The sequence below is a fragment of the Nannospalax galili genome, unplaced genomic scaffold, assembly GCF_000622305.1.
Source record: "Nannospalax galili isolate Female #2095 unplaced genomic scaffold, S.galili_v1.0 scaffold290, whole genome shotgun sequence".
Classification (NCBI taxonomy): Eukaryota; Metazoa; Chordata; class Mammalia; order Rodentia; family Spalacidae; genus Nannospalax; species Nannospalax galili.
Genome location: NW_008331486.1, coordinates 5,062,820 through 5,081,394, shown reverse-complemented (window position 1 = coordinate 5,081,394; position 18,575 = coordinate 5,062,820). Strand labels below are relative to the sequence as shown.

General features: G+C 48.8%; 1 protein-coding gene across 2 annotated transcripts in view; it reads right to left on the bottom strand.

The window, feature by feature from the left end:
* Lrsam1 (leucine rich repeat and sterile alpha motif containing 1) overlaps positions 1 to 18,575 on the bottom strand; it is a 53,353-nt gene that overhangs the window by 31,728 nt on the left and 3,050 nt on the right. For both annotated transcript variants that reach the window (XR_003848137.1, XM_008825028.3), the window contains exons 4-10: positions 16,846 to 16,902; positions 15,150 to 15,194; positions 13,819 to 13,896; positions 12,629 to 12,697; positions 10,641 to 10,725; positions 9,781 to 9,902; positions 6,212 to 6,302 (exon numbers count right to left, since the gene is read on the bottom strand). Coding sequence is in view for 1 of the 2 variants with exons in the window: in XM_008825028.3 (XP_008823250.1) it covers positions 6,212 to 6,302; positions 9,781 to 9,902; positions 10,641 to 10,725; positions 12,629 to 12,697; positions 13,819 to 13,896; positions 15,150 to 15,194; positions 16,846 to 16,902 (547 nt within the window). In the remaining variant the exon portion in view is untranslated. The remainder of the gene's footprint in view (positions 1 to 6,211; positions 6,303 to 9,780; positions 9,903 to 10,640; positions 10,726 to 12,628; positions 12,698 to 13,818; positions 13,897 to 15,149; positions 15,195 to 16,845; positions 16,903 to 18,575) is intronic.

Here is an 18,575-nt window from a genome sequence, read left to right as displayed (position 1 = left end):
CAACTGTGAACCTAAAAATTTACAGCCACTTTTGAAAGAGATGTATCCTTGCTCTGGAGTGTGTTTTTGAATATGTTAAAGCTGTAATGAAATGCTTCTTCTAATCATGTGGTTATTAAATTAAAAAAAATTTAATATTTCAGACAGTGTCTCAGTAGGTAGCCCAAACTGGCCTCAAATTCAAAATCTTTCTGCCTCTGCTTCACAATTATTGAGATTACAGGTGTCCTAGTTTGTTTCTCCATTGCTGTGACAAAACACTCTGACCAACACCAACTTGGGGAGGAAAGGGTTTATTTAGCTTACATATCCTGGGTCACAGTTCATCCGGGAGCCCAAGGTAGGAACTCTGGGCAGGAACCTGGAGGCAGGAGCTGGAGCACAGGCCATGGAGGAACGCTGCTTACTGGCTTGTTCCCCTGGCCCCTGCTCACCCTGCTTTTTAAACATTTATTATGTTTTTTGCTCTTTTTGAGACAGGGTCTCCCTGTAGCACCCACTGTCCTGGAATTCACTATGTAGAGCAGGCTGGCCTTGAACTCAGAGATCAGCCTGCCTCTGCCTCCTAAGTGCTGGGATTAAAGGCGTGTGCTACCATGCCCGGCCTTATTTAAAAAAAAATTTTTTTTTATTTGTATGCATGTATTGCCTGCATGTAGGTAAGTGCACCTGTGCCGTTCGTTGAATTGCCGCAGAGGATAGAAGAGGTTGTTGGATCCTCTGGAACTGGAGTTATGGACAGCGGTTAGCTGCCATGTGGGTGCTGGGATTCGAACCCAGGCTTTCTGCAATAACAGCCAGTGTTCTTAACCGCTGAGCCATTTCTCCAGTCCCTCAGCCTGCTTTCTTATGCAACACAGGCCCACCTGCCCAGGGGTGGCACCACCCACAGCACTCAACAATCAAGGAGATGCCCCACGGACATAGCCACAGGCCAGTCCAATGAAGGCAATGCCCGAATTGAGGCTCCCTCAACCCAGGTGAGTCAAGTTGACACTAAAGCTGTCCAGCACAATCGACCCCTTGTCAACCTGACGCACAAACACATCACTTTTAAACCATAACCTTTCCAATTCCTGTCCCCAAGATATGATTTTAACATTAATATCACAACATAAGACAGTACAACCTTAAAAACCCCCATAGTCCTTAAAAACTCCAAAGACCTAAAAGTTCATAATCTCTTAAAAGTCATCTTAACTGTGGGTGGGCTTCTGTAAGATCCAAAACAAGTACTGTCTTATTTCAAAGGGAAGAACCGGGCACACCTAAGCAAAACCAAAGTCCAGCAAAGTAGCTCAAGGCTGGACATCTCTGTGGGTGGGCTTCTGTAAAATCCAAAACAAGTACTGTCTTATTTCAAAGGGAAGAATCGGGCACAGCTAAGCAAAACCAAAGTCCAGCAAAGTAGCTTGAGGCTGGACATCTGGGAGTCACTCATGATCTTCTGGCCTCCAAAGGGTACTGGCAGCTCTGTCTCTGCAGCCACAGCACACACAGCTTGTCTTGCAGACCCAGGCCAGCTCCATTCCACACTACTGCTGTCCTTCGTGGTCATCCCATGGTCCCAGCATCTCCAAAAAGCTGGGATCTCCACTGAAACTGAGGCTACACCTTCACCAATGGCTTCTTCTTGCCTCTTGGGGTGCAGAGTCTCAGATTCTCTCCATGACCCCTTCAATCCTGGGGTCTTCACTGCAACTGAAGCTGCACTTTCACCTATGGCCTTTCCTGGCCTCTCAGAGTGCCAAGCCTCAGCTGCTCTCTGTGACCTTTCACGCTTTTAACACCAGAACCATGCAGGAGACTCTTACACATTACCAAGTCCTGCTTCCAGCTTGACATAGAGGTGCAGGTCCCCTCTGTGTGCTGACCCTGAGGAAATACCTCCCAGAAGACTTTACCAGAAGACTTGATACTTACAGCTGATTTTTCAGCCCCAGCTTACCAGCATCAATTGTCCCAGTAAAGCAAAGGTTTTACTTCAGGTTCTGGTCTCTTCTTAATCACAGCTGATTCTACAGTCCCAGCCAATCAGAACTCACAGATTCTCAATTCAAAGTATCACACGAACAGCCCTGATAGTCTCCGCTTCCCTTTGAAGCTTCACAAGCCTCCATTGTCTACAACTCTTTCAGCAGAACTGTTCCAAGCTCCACAGAAACAAACTCGGAGCACTCAATGGCTTTTCTAGGCCAAAGTTCCAAACACTTCCACAATCCTCCCCATACAACTGGGTCAGGTTTGTTACAGCAATACCCTACTCTCTGGTACCAATTTCTGTCCTAGTTTGTTCCTCCATTGCTGTGACAAAATACTCGGACCAACACCAACTTGGGGAGGAAAGGGTTTATTTAGCTTACATATCCTGAGTCACAGTTCATCCAGGAGCCCAAGGTAGGAACTCAGGGCAGGAACCTGGAGGCAGGAACTGAAGCACAAGCCATGGAGGAATGCTGCTTACTGGCTTGCTCCTCCTGGCCCCAGCCTGCTTTCTTATACAACACAGGGGGTGGCACCACCCACATCACTCAACAGTCAAGAAGATGCCCCATGGATATGGCCACAGGCCAGTCCAATAAAGGCAAATCCCCAATTGAGGCTCCCTCAACCCAGGTGAGTCATGTTGACACTAAAGCTATCCAGCACAACAGGTATATACCATCATGCCCAGCCATTTTTTTTAACTTTATTTAACCAGCTGGGGACTAAACCCAGAGCCTCATACATGCTAGGCAAGTGCTCTACCACAAAGAACGTTTAAGAGCGAACACACCCTTACACGCTGGGGTCAGTGTGGGTTCAGGGCTCAGGTGCTGCCTGACAAAAGCAGACTTCCTCTGTGCCTGGCTTCTCTCCCTCCACCCTTCGTCAGAGAATCATCCAGCCTGCTGCATGCAGAAAGAGTTTGTTCTTTTCAATGCTTTGTGTAAATATGAAACAGTTTATCCATTTCCCTATGGATGGGCATTGCTAGTGTGAAATTTGTGGACATGGCTTCTGGCATAAGTTCATATGTCCTTCTGTTGGGTACCAACACCTACTCGTGGAAATGAGTCACAGACCTGAATTTTCAGCTTGAAAGACACTGCACGCATATACATACATACATACATACACACACACACAAATGCGTGCACACACACGGGGTGGGGTGGGGTTGGGGAGGACACAACAGGGTCTTTACTGATAGAATATGTAAATTGCAGAAGAGCCACAAGCCTTATTAGGGAAAGCCATAAATCCCTTAAAGTGTCTAACTGGCCCTAAATTGGCAGCCTGGCCTTGCTCAAGCCTTATGATCTGGTCACTCCCGGGACTGAGAGAGACTGTTTGTGGAGCCCACCTGTGTCCTTTAGTGCCATAGATAAGTCACCCATCTGTCTGAGAAAAGAGACCCTCAAGGACACCAAACCTGGGCACTAATTCAACTCCCCACAAAGTGCAGCTGTGTCTCACAACTTTCGTATAAAAACACCTGGTTTCTTTGTCTAGTCGTAGATGCCTGGCTCCCGCGGACAGCCTCTACCTCTCACTGTATCTTCTTTGAATAAAGGAAGATCTATTCCCTGCCTGTTGCAGGTCTGGCTCTGGTCTCTTGTCTCCTACTCCTCTCTTTCCTTTTATTTTCCAAAAATCTAACACTACATAGCACAGCTCAGGCTGACCTTGAACTCCTTATGTAACCCAATGTATTCCAAGATGGCCTTTGACTCCCCTGCCTCAGGTTTCCAACTACTCAGGTCCACACCCAGCTATAATTTTTAAAAAACTTTTAAAAAAGATTTATTTTATGTGTATGAATGTTTTGCCTATATGTATGCATGTGTATCATGGGCACACCATGCCTATGGAGGCCAGAAGAGGGCACACTTGGAACGTGAGATGGTTGTGAGATGCCATGTGGGAACAGATCCCAGGTCCTCTGCAAAAGCAGCAAGTGCTCTTAACCACTGAGCCACCTCTCCAATCCGTCCTTTTTTGGGGACAGGATCTCAAGCGTCCCAGACTGGCCTCCAATTCACTATGCAGCCAAGGATGATCCTGAACTTTTGATCCTCTTGCTTCCTCCTGAGTGCCAGGATTACAGGCGCAGGCGACCACCATGCCTAGTTTATGAGGTACTGGGGATCAAACCCAGGGCTGCATGCATCCAAGGCACTCACTCTACCAGCTGAGCTGCTTCTCAAGCCTCTGTTTGCCCTTCTGAGACAGGTCCTGCTACATATCAGGACCTGGCCTTGAACTACCTCTCACCTCAGCCTCCCGAGGGGCTGGCATTACAGATCTGTACCACCAGGCAGGCTTGGCTACCCTCTGATGGATCCCTAACTCGATGACATCATTGAGAAGTGATGGAAAGCAGAAGTGGGGTCTGGGTGAAGCAGAGGCAGTGTGCTTTTGCCATGTCAGTGGGGACACGCTTTCAAGGGGTACTTCTTTTTTTTTTAATTTTAAAAAATTCCATTCATTTATTATGCATGTGGGAGGAGGGGCACAGTGCCATAGTTCATACATGGGGGTCAGAGGACAACTTGCAGTAATCAGTTCTCTTGCTTCACCATGTGGGTCTCAGAGAGTGAACCCAGGTCATCAGACTTGGTGGCAAGTGCCTTTACCTGCTGAGCCATCTTGCTGTCCCTTGAAAGGTATTTCTTGTTTTTATTTTTATTTATTTTTGGTCTTTTTGAGACAGGGTCTCCCTGTAGCTCCAGCTGTTCTGGAACTATGTAGACCAGGCTGGCCTTGAACTCACAGAGATCCACCTGCCTCTGCCTCCTGAGTGCTGGGATTAAAGCGTGTGCCACCACGCCCGGCTTCTTTGTAGGCCCAGCTGGCCTGGAACTAGCTATGTAGACCAGGCTGGCCTTGAACTCAAAGAGATTTGCCTGCCCCTGCCTCCCAAGTGCTGGGACTAAAGGTGTATGAAGGGTATGTCTTGTCCCTGGCCCCTTCCTGTCTGTCTCGCTGCTTTCTGGCCACCACGAGGTGAGCAGCTTAGGTGTCACATGCTTCTGTTCTGATGTTCACCGCAGCTCAGAAACAATGGAGCTGGCTGACAACAAAATGAAGCCTCTGAAACTGTAAGCCAAAATAAACCTTTCCTCTTTGGGTTGATTTTTTCAGACATATTGTCATAGCAATGGTGGACACCTGTACTCCCAGCACTCAGGAGGCTGAGGCAGGAACATTGTGAGTTCAAGGATAACCTTGATACATAGTAATCTTGAAAATAAATAAAAACCCTTTTTGGGATATTGCAAATATCTCAGGCCTATGGCTCACATTTTCTTTCCCTAAATAGTGTCTTATGAGGGAAAGCTTGATTTTGATTATTTCTACTTACCAACCTGTTAGTGCTGCCCATCTCCTATTCATGAAAGGAATAAAATTTGTTTTATTTTCTCTTTTCTGTTTGCAGTGCTGAGGCTGGAACTTTTATGCATACTACGTAAGTGCCCTGTCACCCCCAGCCTAAGGTTCATTTTCTTTCAATGGATCCAGGGTCATTTGCATATTGAAAAGACCATCATTCCCCTTGCTCTGCACCCACATCACAGATCAGATGACCAGAGTTTCGGCTATGGTCTGAAAATTCTGCAGGTGACAGGAACCCTAGCTGAGAACAGCCTGGAGCTGCTTCCTCCTGGTACCCAGAACAGTAGGGGCTAGGCTTTAGCGCCTCTTGTTGCCCAGTCATGCCCTTTTTCCAAGTCCAGGCTACCATCACATCTTCCTGGGATGACCCCAGTGGCTTAACACTTTTTCTTGCCTCCTCCAACCTCCTAACAGCATCCTGAGTGATCTCTGTGAAATTAAGTGCCCCACTGGACTCTGGGCCCAGGCACACCACCCCTGTCCCCATCTCTCCCAAGTGGGCTCCAGCCACACTGGCTTTCTGTCTATCACACTTCGGGCTCCCCTGCCCTCCTCCAGACCCTCAATACTCACCTCGTCTGTCAGAAATACCCCTTCTCTTCTCCAGGCTCTAACTGTTCCTCAGGCGTCCGTGTTGCTTTCTCAGGTGGGCCTTCCTGAAGCCAGATGCTCCACTCTGCTCTCTCCTAAGCCCAGCCTGTGACTTAATTCCCCTGTGTGATCAGTCACTAGCCCCTAAGCTCTGAGCAGGCAGGGTCTGTACCATCTGGTCTGTCCCTGTGCCCGGGCTGGCACAGGGTGGCCACTGGGGAGGGGGATGGCCTGTCTTTACCTTTACAGAGGAACTGCTGCACGGCCGCAGTACCCGCACCGCATAGCTCCGGCAGGGGATAGACCATGGACGAGGCGTCGAGACTCAGCGTCTGTGGACACAGGTGCCCTTCTTTACTGTGTGAGTCACTTCACTGCCCAAGTGGTTAGCAGCCACTTGACTTCACCGTCGATCTGAGTGTTCACTGTCTCCCCTTCCTATAAGATGTGTCCAGCAAGCAGAGGTGGCCACACCTAAAGCACATTAATCCCACCTGGGTAACATGAGTAAAGTGCGGTGGCTTGAGAGTGTGGACTCTGGGCCACACTACCAGGTATGGTGGCTACAAGTCACGTGTGACCATTTACATGTCTTGCATGTGCATGTGGAAGCCAGAGGACACCCCTGGGTGTTGTTCCTCGGGCACCATTCACCTTGCTTTTTGAGACAGGGTTTCTTACTGGCCTGGAACTTGCCAAGAAGGCCAGGAAGCCCTGGAGATCTGCCTGTCTCTGCCATCCCAGTACTGGGATGATGGGCACACACCACCATGCCTGGCTTTTTTTTGCATGGGTTCTGGGGATTAAAACCTAGCTTCTTTTACAAGCACTTTAGCCACCAAGCAATCTCCCCAGCCTTAATTTTTTTTTTTTGAAACAGGGTCTCCCTGTAGCCCCAGCTGACCTGGAGCTCACTATGTAGACCAGGCTGGCCTCGAACTCACAGAGATCCTCCTGTCGCTGCCTCCCAAATGCTGGGATTAAAGGCATGTGCCACCACGTCTGGCTATTTTTTTTATTTTCATTTTTTTTGAGACAGGATGTTGTTATGTAGTCCAGGCTGAATGGGAGTTGTGATCTTCCTGCCTCTCCCTACCAAGTGTTGAGCTATGTGTGTACTGCCATGCTTGGCTTTCATTTAAATTTTAATCAGTTAAGGTCACACCTTGGCTGTACCAGCTACATTTCCATGGCTTTAGTAGCCAGTGGCTCCTGGGTGCTAGCATAGATGACAAGACGTTTCCGTTACCTGTGGGAGGAGAGGCCCTAGATTCTGCTGCTTGAGAGGTACTCAGTCTGGCTTTAAATTCCAGCCCAGCAGACTGTTTCCTCGGTGTCACACAAGTATAGACTCCCTGACTTGGCAGCCTGTGTGGTGGGTAACAGATGATGGATGGCATTTGAATGGAGCTGGCACACAGTATGGCCTCATTAAGACTGTCTGTGTTCAGGGCTGGAGAGATGGTTCAGCAGTCAAGAGCACTGACTGCTCTTGCAGAGGACCCGGGTTTGATTCCCAGCACCCACACGGCGGCTACGAACCGTCCTTAACTCCAGTTCCAGGGGAATCTGAAGCCCTCTTCTGACCTCCGCGACACTACACGACATGGGTGCATTCATATACATGCAGGCAATACACTCATACACATAAAATAAAAATAATAAAGAAAATATTTTTTCAAATATATGTTTTATTTATTTTATGTGTATGAGTGTTATGCCTGCATGTGTGTAAGTGCACCCATATTGTGCAATGCCCGAGGAGGTCAGAAGAGGGTGTCAGATCCCCTGGAACTGGAGTTACAGACAGTTGTTAGTCACCATGCGGGTGCTGGGACTTGAACTCGGGTCCCCTGTAAGAGCAGTCAGTGCTCTTAACTGCCGAACCATCTCTCCAGACCCTTAAAGAGTTTTTTAAGAGAATGGGCCCCCTATCCCAAGTCTCTCCTGCAGTGCTGCGGATCAACATGCTAGGCAAGTGCTCCCCCACTGAGCCACATCCCCATTCCCCTAGGGCTCTTAGCAAAAGTCTCCGGGCGGCTTCAGGGCCAAGACGTGCACTGAGCTATGCTGACACCTGGTAGCTGCCAATCACCTGCAGCTACTTAAATATGAATTAACTAAGATTCAATTACACCATTTAGTTCCTTGGTCTCACCAGCCACATTTCAAATGCTCAAGAGCCACATGTGGTTAAGGACCATGGATTTGGGGAGCACAGTCACTGGACATTCCTATCATCACAGGACAGAGCAGAGAGTGGGGCCAAGCTGGCTTTTCTCTTGCTGTGCCAAGCACCCTATGCTTTTTGAGGCTACTGCCTGACAAGGGACACTAGATCCTGATGTCAATTACTTCCCTGTCCTGTCTCTGCTCACCTGCTGCCCCCCAGATACCCCTACTCTACAGATTTACTTGACAAAGGTGATTCACTGACAGAACCTGGGGGCTCTGAATGCTGATTCAAATGACAGATAAGTGTCCATTCCAGACCCTGAGTTTTACAAAGGTGATGAGCACAGGGTTGGCTCCAGAGTGCTTGATGTCCAATCCCATCTATGACCAGCTGTGCAGCCTTGGAAAGTCCAATAACCTGCTGGTACCCCAGTTTCTACACACCTCACAAGATCTTTGTGAGGATTCAGAGAGCTAACATAGGCATAGTCTTAGAAAGAGCCAGGAGAGGTGGGGATATGGCTCAGTTGGTAGAGTGCTTGCCCAGTACACAGGAAGTGCTGGGTTTGATCCCTACACCCTATAAACTGGGTATGGTGGCATATGTCTGTAATCCAGGCACTCTAGAGGCAGAGGCAGAGGCAGAGGCAGAAGGATTGTTTAAGGCCAGCCTGGGCTCCATGAGACCCTGTCTCAAATAAAAATCCAATCAACCAACCAACCAATCAACCAACCAACCAACCAGACAAACAAACAAGAACTGTGCCAGAGGATAGAGGGATAACTCAGGGGTTAACAGTCTTCTTACAGAGGACCCAGGTTCAGTTCCCAGCACCCACATGGAGACTAAAGACCATCAGCAACTCTAGTTCCAGGGGATCCAATGCCCTCTTTCTGGACTCCATGGGCATTGTATGACATGGGTGCACTTACATACATGCAGGCAAAACACTCATACACGCTTAAAAAAAAAAAAAAAAAAAAAAAAAACCAGTGCCAGATGAGCATAAGCTACCTTATTCTTACTGATGGCCCAATGTTCCCAAGGGGGACGCCTGGTGCTGGTGTCCGTGGTGGGCTGAGCTGTGTCACTGTTTTACACACTGAAGTCCTAACCCCTGGACTCCAGAATGTGGCTACAGTTTGGATGAGGCTGGACCCTAATCCAATCTGGCTGATGCCCTTTGAAGAAGAGATCTGGATGTAGACATGCACAGAAGGCAGAAGATGAGGTGACAGGGAAGACAGGTCACCGCAGAGAAGGAGCCTCAAAAGGAACCAACTCTGTCCACACCTTGAACTGCCCAGCTCTTCTGTGAGCTGCCTGCTCTGGGGTGCTTGGTTACATCAGCCTGAGAGGACTCAAACAGGGTCCTGGGAGGGGCTAACCCAACCCTGCCACCCTGAGCTCTAATGAGGCACAGTTTCTGCCCTGCCACACTGAAGCCTAGGTAACCCCCCAACCCCTGCATCACCAAAGTGACATGACAAGCGCTCACATGTCGGGCTCTCTGAGCTCCAAGGACCACAGCACCTGGCACTCTGGGACCAGGACAGTCAGTCACTCAGGAATGGGGGTGACAGTCCAGAGGAAGCACTGGAGAGACATCCCCCCAACACACACTCTCAGCTTACCTCCAGGGTCCGCACATGTGCCAGGATCTGCGGCAGTCTCTGAATCTCATTTTCACTGATATCGAGGGTGCGTAGGCTTCGCAGCTCGCCCAAGGTATCCGGAAGTTCCTTCAGCTTATTGTCTGGAGAGACCCAAACAGCAGAACTCAGCACCCCAAAGCCCCATGGCCACTGCCTGACACTCATGGGACTTTGGGAGCTCCTGTAACCATCGGCTAGCTGAGTCACGTCAGACTCCTGACTTTCCCTCCCCATGCTGCAGTTTCACATCTGCAACATGGCACCATTTTCTTATCAGTCACATGTTACGTTTGGATGAGCTGAGGCATTCTGTGCAGTGGTCAGGGTGCAGCGAGGCACGTCAGCTCAGCGGGGGAGGGATGCTGTGTGGCATCTTGGCTGGCCACCTCCTCACTGGGCGGTCTGAGCAGGTCACAGCCGTGAGCTTCAGTTTTCCCATGTCAGCTGGGCAAACCTCTGTCCTCTGCCTGTGTCTTCAGGCAGCCAGTCACATTGTTCGACAGGCTAGTGCAGTTCATTGAATGTCATGTGCCACTCAGAGGCCCTGCGGTGGCTCCTTTTCCTGTCTTGCCCGGCAGTCTACTCTCTTCCCATCACTTGGCCTGGCTGTCACTGCTGCCTGTCTTGTGCCCCACAAGTCTCTGACTCTGCCACAAGAACTCTGCCTCTTGTTGCCATGGAGACAGACTGATAGAGCAGGAGGTCAGTCTGGCTTAGAATATCACCCTCACATTCAGTGGCTCCCAGGCAGAGCACCCTGTGGTTGTTGAAAGGTCAGGAGCTGGCCTGACCCTGGAGCTGCCCGAGGACTGCATGGACAGGTGTTTGTGGCCCCTTACCTTTCACATTGAGGGTCTGGAGCTGGAGCAGGTTCCCAATAGAGCGTGGGAGATACGTCAGTTGGTTCCTTTCCACATTCAAAACCTAAGGAAGAAAGGAAGGACATGAGGGACCCTGCGGACAGCAGTGACTGGCTGTATTCCTCAGTCCTGAGTCATCCAGGGACTATTCCTGCCTTCACTTCTTCCTGCAGCCCCCTGAGGCAGGTATATGCTGTTCTGGTCCCATCTAAGAGGTGAGAAAACTGAGGCTGAGAGGGGTTGAGTCGTGCTCAAGAGAGCAAGACCAAGTCCTTGGACCTGTACCTGGCTGAGGTTCTACCATTTATATTGCCACAGAATGGCCAAGCGAACCAATGGGGAGGGAGAAGGGCTTGTCAGGGCCAGGTAAGGCAGCACGGGCTGCTTTTCCACTGCTGAGTGAAAGGAACTGAGTCACTAAAAGGCACTTCCATTGTATCAGGTCTCAAGGCCAGAGTTGGGAGAGCTGGGATTAGAACCTGGGTTCAATGGACTCCTAAGATAGTACTCTGTCCAGGATATAACAACAGTAAGTAAGCCAGGCCAACAGGCTACCATAGCTATTAAATATTGATACAAAGGAAAGCTAAGTGGCCATTGAAAAGAGGCAGATAAATACTTGATGAACCAGGTATAATGTACCATCAGGTTTCCAAAGACAGCCAGTGCAATTCTATAAAAGTATCATATAAAAAGTCCCCCAAGATCTTTTTCAGGGTATATACTGTGGCTCCAGGTGGGGCCAGTCACCAGTGTCTGCTGCTGTTCCCTGTGTGACCTTGAGCAAGTTACAGTCCTTGCTCTGAGCCTCAGTTTTGTCTTCCATAATATGCAGTAACGTCACCTATGTGGTGGGGTATTTGTGACCATTCCTCAGGCCTCTCCAGGGCCAAGCAGTGAGCTGGGCCACAGGATCCCCCTTGAAGGTGTCCTTTCAGCAGGCCACTGGATGCATAATTAACAATGATGAACTGGAGACACTGCCCTTGGGAAATACCACCCAGGAGAGAGGAATTCATTTAAGACAGGGAGATTAGGGGAGAGACATCTGGGCTCAGGGGTGAAGGATGAGCCTTGCAGATAGCCCCAGGAAGAAAGAGCCGGGGTGGAAGTCAGGTAGGGACAGACAACAGAGGGTTTGAAGAAGTAACCACGGTGAGCAAAGGAGAGAGAGAGAGGAGGCTAGAAAAACAGCCAGGACCCATAGTATAAGACTTTTGTTTGTATTTTTTGAGCAGCTTGGGATGGAACCCCAGGTATATGCTCTACCACTGAGCCACACCCCAGCCTACATGGGCCCTGGTGAAGAACGTGGACTCTCCATCTACACACTGGGGGAGCCACTCTGTCCTCCAACACTGTCTGAGCCTTGAAGGGTGGTTGGGAGCCTCTGTAAGTGATGCAAGGGACAGGCCTAGCTCAGGGCTGGCCCCAAGTGAGCACTTGGTCAACGCAGGGGTGGCTACAGGCAAGGCAGCAGGGAGCCAGCAGAGTGTGTAATCTGTCCTTAGAAAAAAAATTTTTTTTGATTGATTTATTTTTATTTTATGTGCATGAATGTTATGCCTGCATGTGTGTAAGTGTACCGGTGTGTCACACAGAGGACAGAAGAGAGAACTGGATCCCCTGGACCTGGAGTTACGGACAGTTGTTAGCTGCCATGTGGGTACTGCAATTCGAACCTGGGTCTTCTGCAAGAACAGCCAGTGCTCTTAACTGCTGAGTCATCTCTCCAGTCCCACAATTTGTCTTTTAAAAGATGGAAAGTCACTGGGTGCTTTTAGGGGGCAGGGTAGCGAGGGAAGAAACCCATGATGAAATCATATATGCCAAAAACCTAGTAGAGAGACTCTCACGGCCCAGGCTGTGAGGGCGAGGCACTGCATGGAGGCAGCCTGTGCCCACTGGCAAGAGCACATGAGACTGTCCTGTCATCAGAGGTGGGCTGCTCTGTCCTGCAGCCTTACCTGCAGGGCTGTCAGCTGACCGATGTCATCAGGAAGGACTGTAAGCTGGTTGTCATGGAGATCCAGAACCTGCAGGGGAAACACACCCCTCAGACCTCAGGATCCCAGATTCCAGGGCATCTAGGTGACAAGGCCACCCCAGGTCTCAGGTATTGTCTCACAAACCCAACCCTTCCCTGACTCATCACTCAGTATTGAATACTAATATAATGCATGAGCTAGAGTGTGATCTGGTGGTAGGGCATGTACTCAGTTACCTATGAGGCTCTTCGTATCTGTCCCCAGCATAGACAAACAGAAACACACACACACACACACACACACACACACACACACACCTATTAAAATAAAAATAAAGAAATGGAAAAAAATGAATAAAAAAAGCATGCAGTGCTGGCATAGTGGTACATGACTTTAATCCCAATACTCAGGAGGCAGATGGATCTCTCTGAGATCGAGGCCAACCTGGTCTGGTCTACGTAGGGAGTTCTAGGCCAGCTGGGGCTACAGAAAGACCTTATCTCAAAAAGCACAACCAACTGGGACTGGAGAGACGGCTCAGCAGTTAAGAGCACTGGCTGCTCTTGCAGAAGACCCAGGTTCAGTTCTCAGCACCCACATGGTGGCTAACAACCATCCTAAATAAATTAAAAAAAAAAACCAAACCAACCAATCAACCAATCAACAACAGAACCCTATCCCCACCCTGCCTTGGTCACCTCCTCACCATGAAGAGCACCTGGGGTGCATGGACACGCTGCCAGGCTTCACTGTTAGTTTAGGTGCCAGTTCTGCTCCCACAAGCTCCACCTCCACGCAGAACAACCCTGAGGCGACACCGTAACTATACTATGATGCTACTCAGTCCCTGTCCTGCCGGGAAATCCTCCCAGGTCACTGAGGTGTCAATGTTGACACCTTCTTATCTGGGCCTTGAATTTAGGATCTAGTTTTCTACCTGGAGTGGAGACCTCAGAGGGCAGGGCCTGGGGCTGGTTCCCTTTGCTACTCTATGCCATGCATAACTCACAAAAGTGACCGGTAAACCACAGGGATCAAACTGCACATTGACCATCTAGGAGGCATACTATGCATTTTAACAGAGGAGGTTCAAGGTGGGTGGAGAAGCCCAGATGCTACCTAGAGCACCAAAGAGTTCCTGAGGCCGAGGCCTGGAGAGGGCCCAGTACCTTGATGGTGGCAAGGCTCAGGAGGCTGCAGGATTTGGGAAGCAGGGAGGTGAGGTGGTTTGTGTGCACAATCAACACCTGTGAGGCAAAAATGAGAGCAGCGTCAGGCTGCAGAAGAGCAAAGGGCAGGGAAGGTTAAAGGCAAAGTGAAGGGCTTGACAGGGCACATGGCAGGCTTGCCATCTTGGTAGGTACATCTTTGCTTAACCAGACACACAAAGGGAGATACTGTTAGAATCAAGGGAACCTCTGTAGCTCCAGCTGTCCTGGAACTCACTATGTAGACCAGGCTGGCCTTGAACTCACAGAGATCTGCCTGCCTCTGCCTCCCAAGTACTAGGACTAAAGGTGTGCACCACGACACCTCGTTCAAAGAATCTTCTGAATGTGACTCAGATGACTATATTATCAGGAATTGTAAGGGTGAAAGGGACTCAGGAGGTCTAACTCTACCTTCCATTCTGAGACGGGATTAGCTGCTCTGAGCTTAGCCTCCCCTGGCTTTAGGCTCTTCATGGAAAAAAGCAAGTACTAAGTACCTGCCCTTGAGGCCGGCCATGATGATTGGCAAGGGAACTAGACAACAGGGTTCAGCCCAGAGCTGGCATGTGGTCTAGAGCTCAACCTGTGGCTATTTTTGTTAGACATCAGCTGCTTTATACCTCAGGGACAAAGGGTTCACCAGGCTGTTGGCAGGGACACTTTTTACCTTTCTGTCTAGATCTGTCACTTGTGCACACGCACCCATCTGTACCCAAAGCTACAATGCTTTTCTGGAAGCTTTCATCCCCTTTTAACCTCTGTTGGGTGGCCGGAATTAACTGTTTTACTTTTGTTTGTTTGTTTGTCTTTTTGAGACAGGGTCTCCCTGTAGCCCCAGCTGACCTGGAACTTGCTATGTAGACCAGGGTGGCCTTGCTGTTTTCTCTATTTACGACATTTGACACCGGAGTGTGGGGGTGGGGTGGGAGGGTGGTAATAAGTGTGTACTGTAAGACAGGCATTCTGTTCCACTGTCTTCATCTAATTCACACAATACCACCAAGAGTGTCAATATCTTCATCCCACAGATGAAGAAACTGAGATGTCAGAGTTTAAGGACATTACCTAAGACATGAAGCCGGTGACAGGCAGAGCCAGGAGTGGTCAAGCATTGCCTAACCCTGGAGTCTACTCCCCTAATTGTGACAATCCCTACCGCAGGCCCAAAAGGTAAGAGCCAGAGAGACAGGAGGTGGCCATGCAAGGACAGTGGTTACTCCAAGTCCCATGGGGCTTTCCCCAAGCAAACATGCAGTAAGTGATTCTCTGAAAATGAAGACTCAGCTTACCTTCTTCTGCAGAACTTTGCAGGTTGCAAAAGCCCCAAATGGAATCTAAGACAAGACAGAGAAGGGTGAGCGTCTCCTCTTCTGCCAGCTTCTCAGAAATGGCATTGGTGTGAGGGAGATGCGTGGGAGGTGAGGACCTGAAGAACAGCACAAAGCCAGGACAGGGCTGGGGAAGAATGGCGCTGGGGGTGTGGTCAGCCCTCCTCCAATCAGCTGGTTGGAGACTGCAGGGTCCTGCCCTAGCCTTCCTATCCTGTGCCCATCAGGAACCTTGTCAGGGGCTGGAGAATCCTCACTCTTCCAGCACTCTAGGGATCTGTGGATGTTTTTCCTCTCCTCCATCCCACAGTACTGGGAACTGAACCCAGGGCCTTTTACGTGCTAGACAGGCCTTCCCTCCAAGCTTCATCACCAACTCCCCTCCCTCCAAGCTTCATCACCAACTCCCCTCCCTCCAAGCTTCATCACCAACTCCCTTTTTCTGCCTTTTTTTCTTGAGACAGCGTTTCACTATGGAGTCCAGGTTGGCCTCAAACTCATGATACTCCTACTTCTGCCTCTTGAATGCTGGGAGTAAAGGCACGCTCCACCATGCCTGGCTCATTTTCTTTTCTAAGATTTCCAAAAAATATATATATGTTGTTAGCTGGGCGTGGTGGCGCATGCCTGTAGTCCCAGCACTTGGGAGGCAGAGGCATACAGATCTTTGTGAGTTCAAGGCCAGCCTGGTCTAATAGTGCGTTCCAGAACAGCTGGGGCTTACAGGGAGACCCTGCTTCAAAAAGACAGAAAAAAAAAGTGTGTATGTGTGTGTCTGTGTGTACATGTGAGTACATGCATGAGTTCACATGCCCACAAAGGGGAGAAGAGGGTGCTGGATCCCTTAGAGTTATAGGTGGTTGTGAGCTGGCCAATGTGGGAACCAAACTTGGTTTCTCTCCAAGAGCAGCACATCTTAAGTGCTGGGTCATCCTGCTAGCTCCCCTGACTCATTTTCTAACTAGGCTCCTTGATTTTTGGAGATTATGCAGAGGTCAAGGGTCACCATATTTCTTGTAGACAAGGGTGCAATCTAAGGAAACATTTCTTGACTAGTGCTTCTGGCCGTGCCTGCGTGTGCTTGTGTGTGTACGTATGAATATACAAGCACATGCGCGTGTGTGTGTGTGTGTGTGAATACCCAATGGTACCTGTGTAGGCCAGAGTTTAATAATATTGGATGTCTTTTTTGCTTCTTTTAGAGACAGAGTCTCACTATGTAGCACAGACTGGTCTGGAACTCGCTATGCACACTAATCTACCTTTTTTGTTTTTTGGTCTTTTTGAGACAGGGTCTCCCTGTAGCCCCAGCTGTCCTGGAACTCACTATGTAGACCAGGCTAGCCTTGAACTCACACAGATCCGCCTGCCTCTGCCTCCTGAGTGCTGGGATTAAAGGCGTGTTCTACCTTATGTTTTTGAGGCAAGGCATATCACTGAACTTGGAACTGACCGATTCAGCTAGACCAGTTGCCAGTGAGTCCCAGGACTCTCAGGACCTCATGCACAATTGGCAAACACTTTACTGACTGAGTCATCTCCCCAGACCTACTTCTAGTATTTTTAAAGTCTCAGTCCACATTTGTCTTTCTTAGGGACAGAAGATCTAAGAAAAGAGAACAAATGAAACTCACAGCCCTCACCCTACCCTGTTTACCTCTGAGAGCTCACATTTAGAGATGTCAAGAATGTCATCGGCTCCAGCTTCTTTTGCCTAAAAAGAAAAATAATTTTTAAAATTAACAAATTTGCTTTTTGAGACAAGGTCTCATATAGCCTCAAACTCACTATGTAGCTGAGGCTGGCCTTGAACTCCTGATCTTCCTGCATCCTAACACTTACTTGGGAGGCAGAGGCAGGCGGATCTCTGTGAGTTCAAGGCCAGCCTGTTCTACATAGTGAGTTCCAAGCTGGGGCTACTGGGAGACCCTGTCTCCAAAAGATCAAAAAGAAAAAAAAAAAAAGCCAAAAAACCATTTTGGGGGCTGGAGAGATGGCTCAGTGGTTAAGAGCACTGACTGCTCTCTCAGAGGACCCGGTTTCAATTCCCAGCCCCCACATGGCAGCTACGAACCCATCCTTAACTCCAGTTCCAGGGAAATCTGAAGCCCTCTTCTGACCTCGGAGGCATTGCATGACATGGTGCACTCACATACATGCAGGTAATACACTCATACACATAACATAAAAATAATATTTTTAAAAAAACCATTTTGCTGGTTGATTTTGGGGGAAGTTTGATACATCTCTATATTACAACTGAGCCACTAATCTTGTAGCTTTAAACGTTAGCTGGTTTCTTTCACGGTGCTGCTGAGGACTCAGCTCTTTCTATACAGGTTCAAGAGAAAGGCTTTTTGAAAACTTTGCAAAGCCCTTCTGTATATTTATAAAAGCTCTGTCCACTCTTGATGCTTTCATATTCACCAAGTTTATCTTCTTAAGATTAGTGGCGAATGGTTTTGTTTTCTATCTTCAAGTTCTTTTTGGCTGATTTTATGAAATACATTCCTGGACATCTGCCCTTTTAATTTGTTCTTGGCTGCTGGACTGGAGACCGAATGTGGAGGCTCAGGCTCCAGGTGATGCCATCTGCAAGCACCGCTGTTTTTGCTGTTTTGAGACAGGGTCTTACTCTGTAGCCGAGGTTAACCTGGAAAGTCACTATATAGCCCTGGTTGACCTTCAACTTGTGACAATCTTCTTAAGTGCTGGGATTACAGGGATGAACCACCATGCCTATGCCCAAGAATTATTATTTTTTTAATTATTTTTATTTTATGTGTATGTATGTATTGCTTGCATGTAGGTAAGTGCACCCATGCTGCGCAATGCCCATGGAGGACATAAGAGGCTGTCGGAGCCCATGGAACTGGAGTTGTGGACAGCTGCTAGCTGCCATGAGGGTGCTGGGATTCGAACCCAAGTCTTCTGTAAGAACAGTCACTGTTCTTAACCACTGAGCCATTATCTCTCCAGCCCCTCAAGAATTATTTTTAAAAAATATTTATTTCAATTTTGTGTACATATGTGGGTATGTGTGCATGGGTCCAGGTGTCCATGAAGGTCAGATGCAGAGCCCTGTGAAGTTGGAGTTATATACAGGTAGTTGTGAGCCTCCTGACATGAGCACTGGGAACTGAACTCAAGTCCTCTGGAAGAGCAGTATAGATTCTTAACTGCTAAGCTATCTTTCTAGTCCCCCCCCCAAATTTTTTTTGCTATTATTTATTTATTTATTTATTTAGGTCTTTTTGAGACAGGGTTTCCCTGTAGCCCCAGCTGGCCTGGAACTCACTATGTAGACCAGGCTGGCCTTGAACTCCAGGGGTCCACCCGCCTCTGCCTCCTGAGTGCTGGGATTAAAGGCATGCGCCACCATGCCTG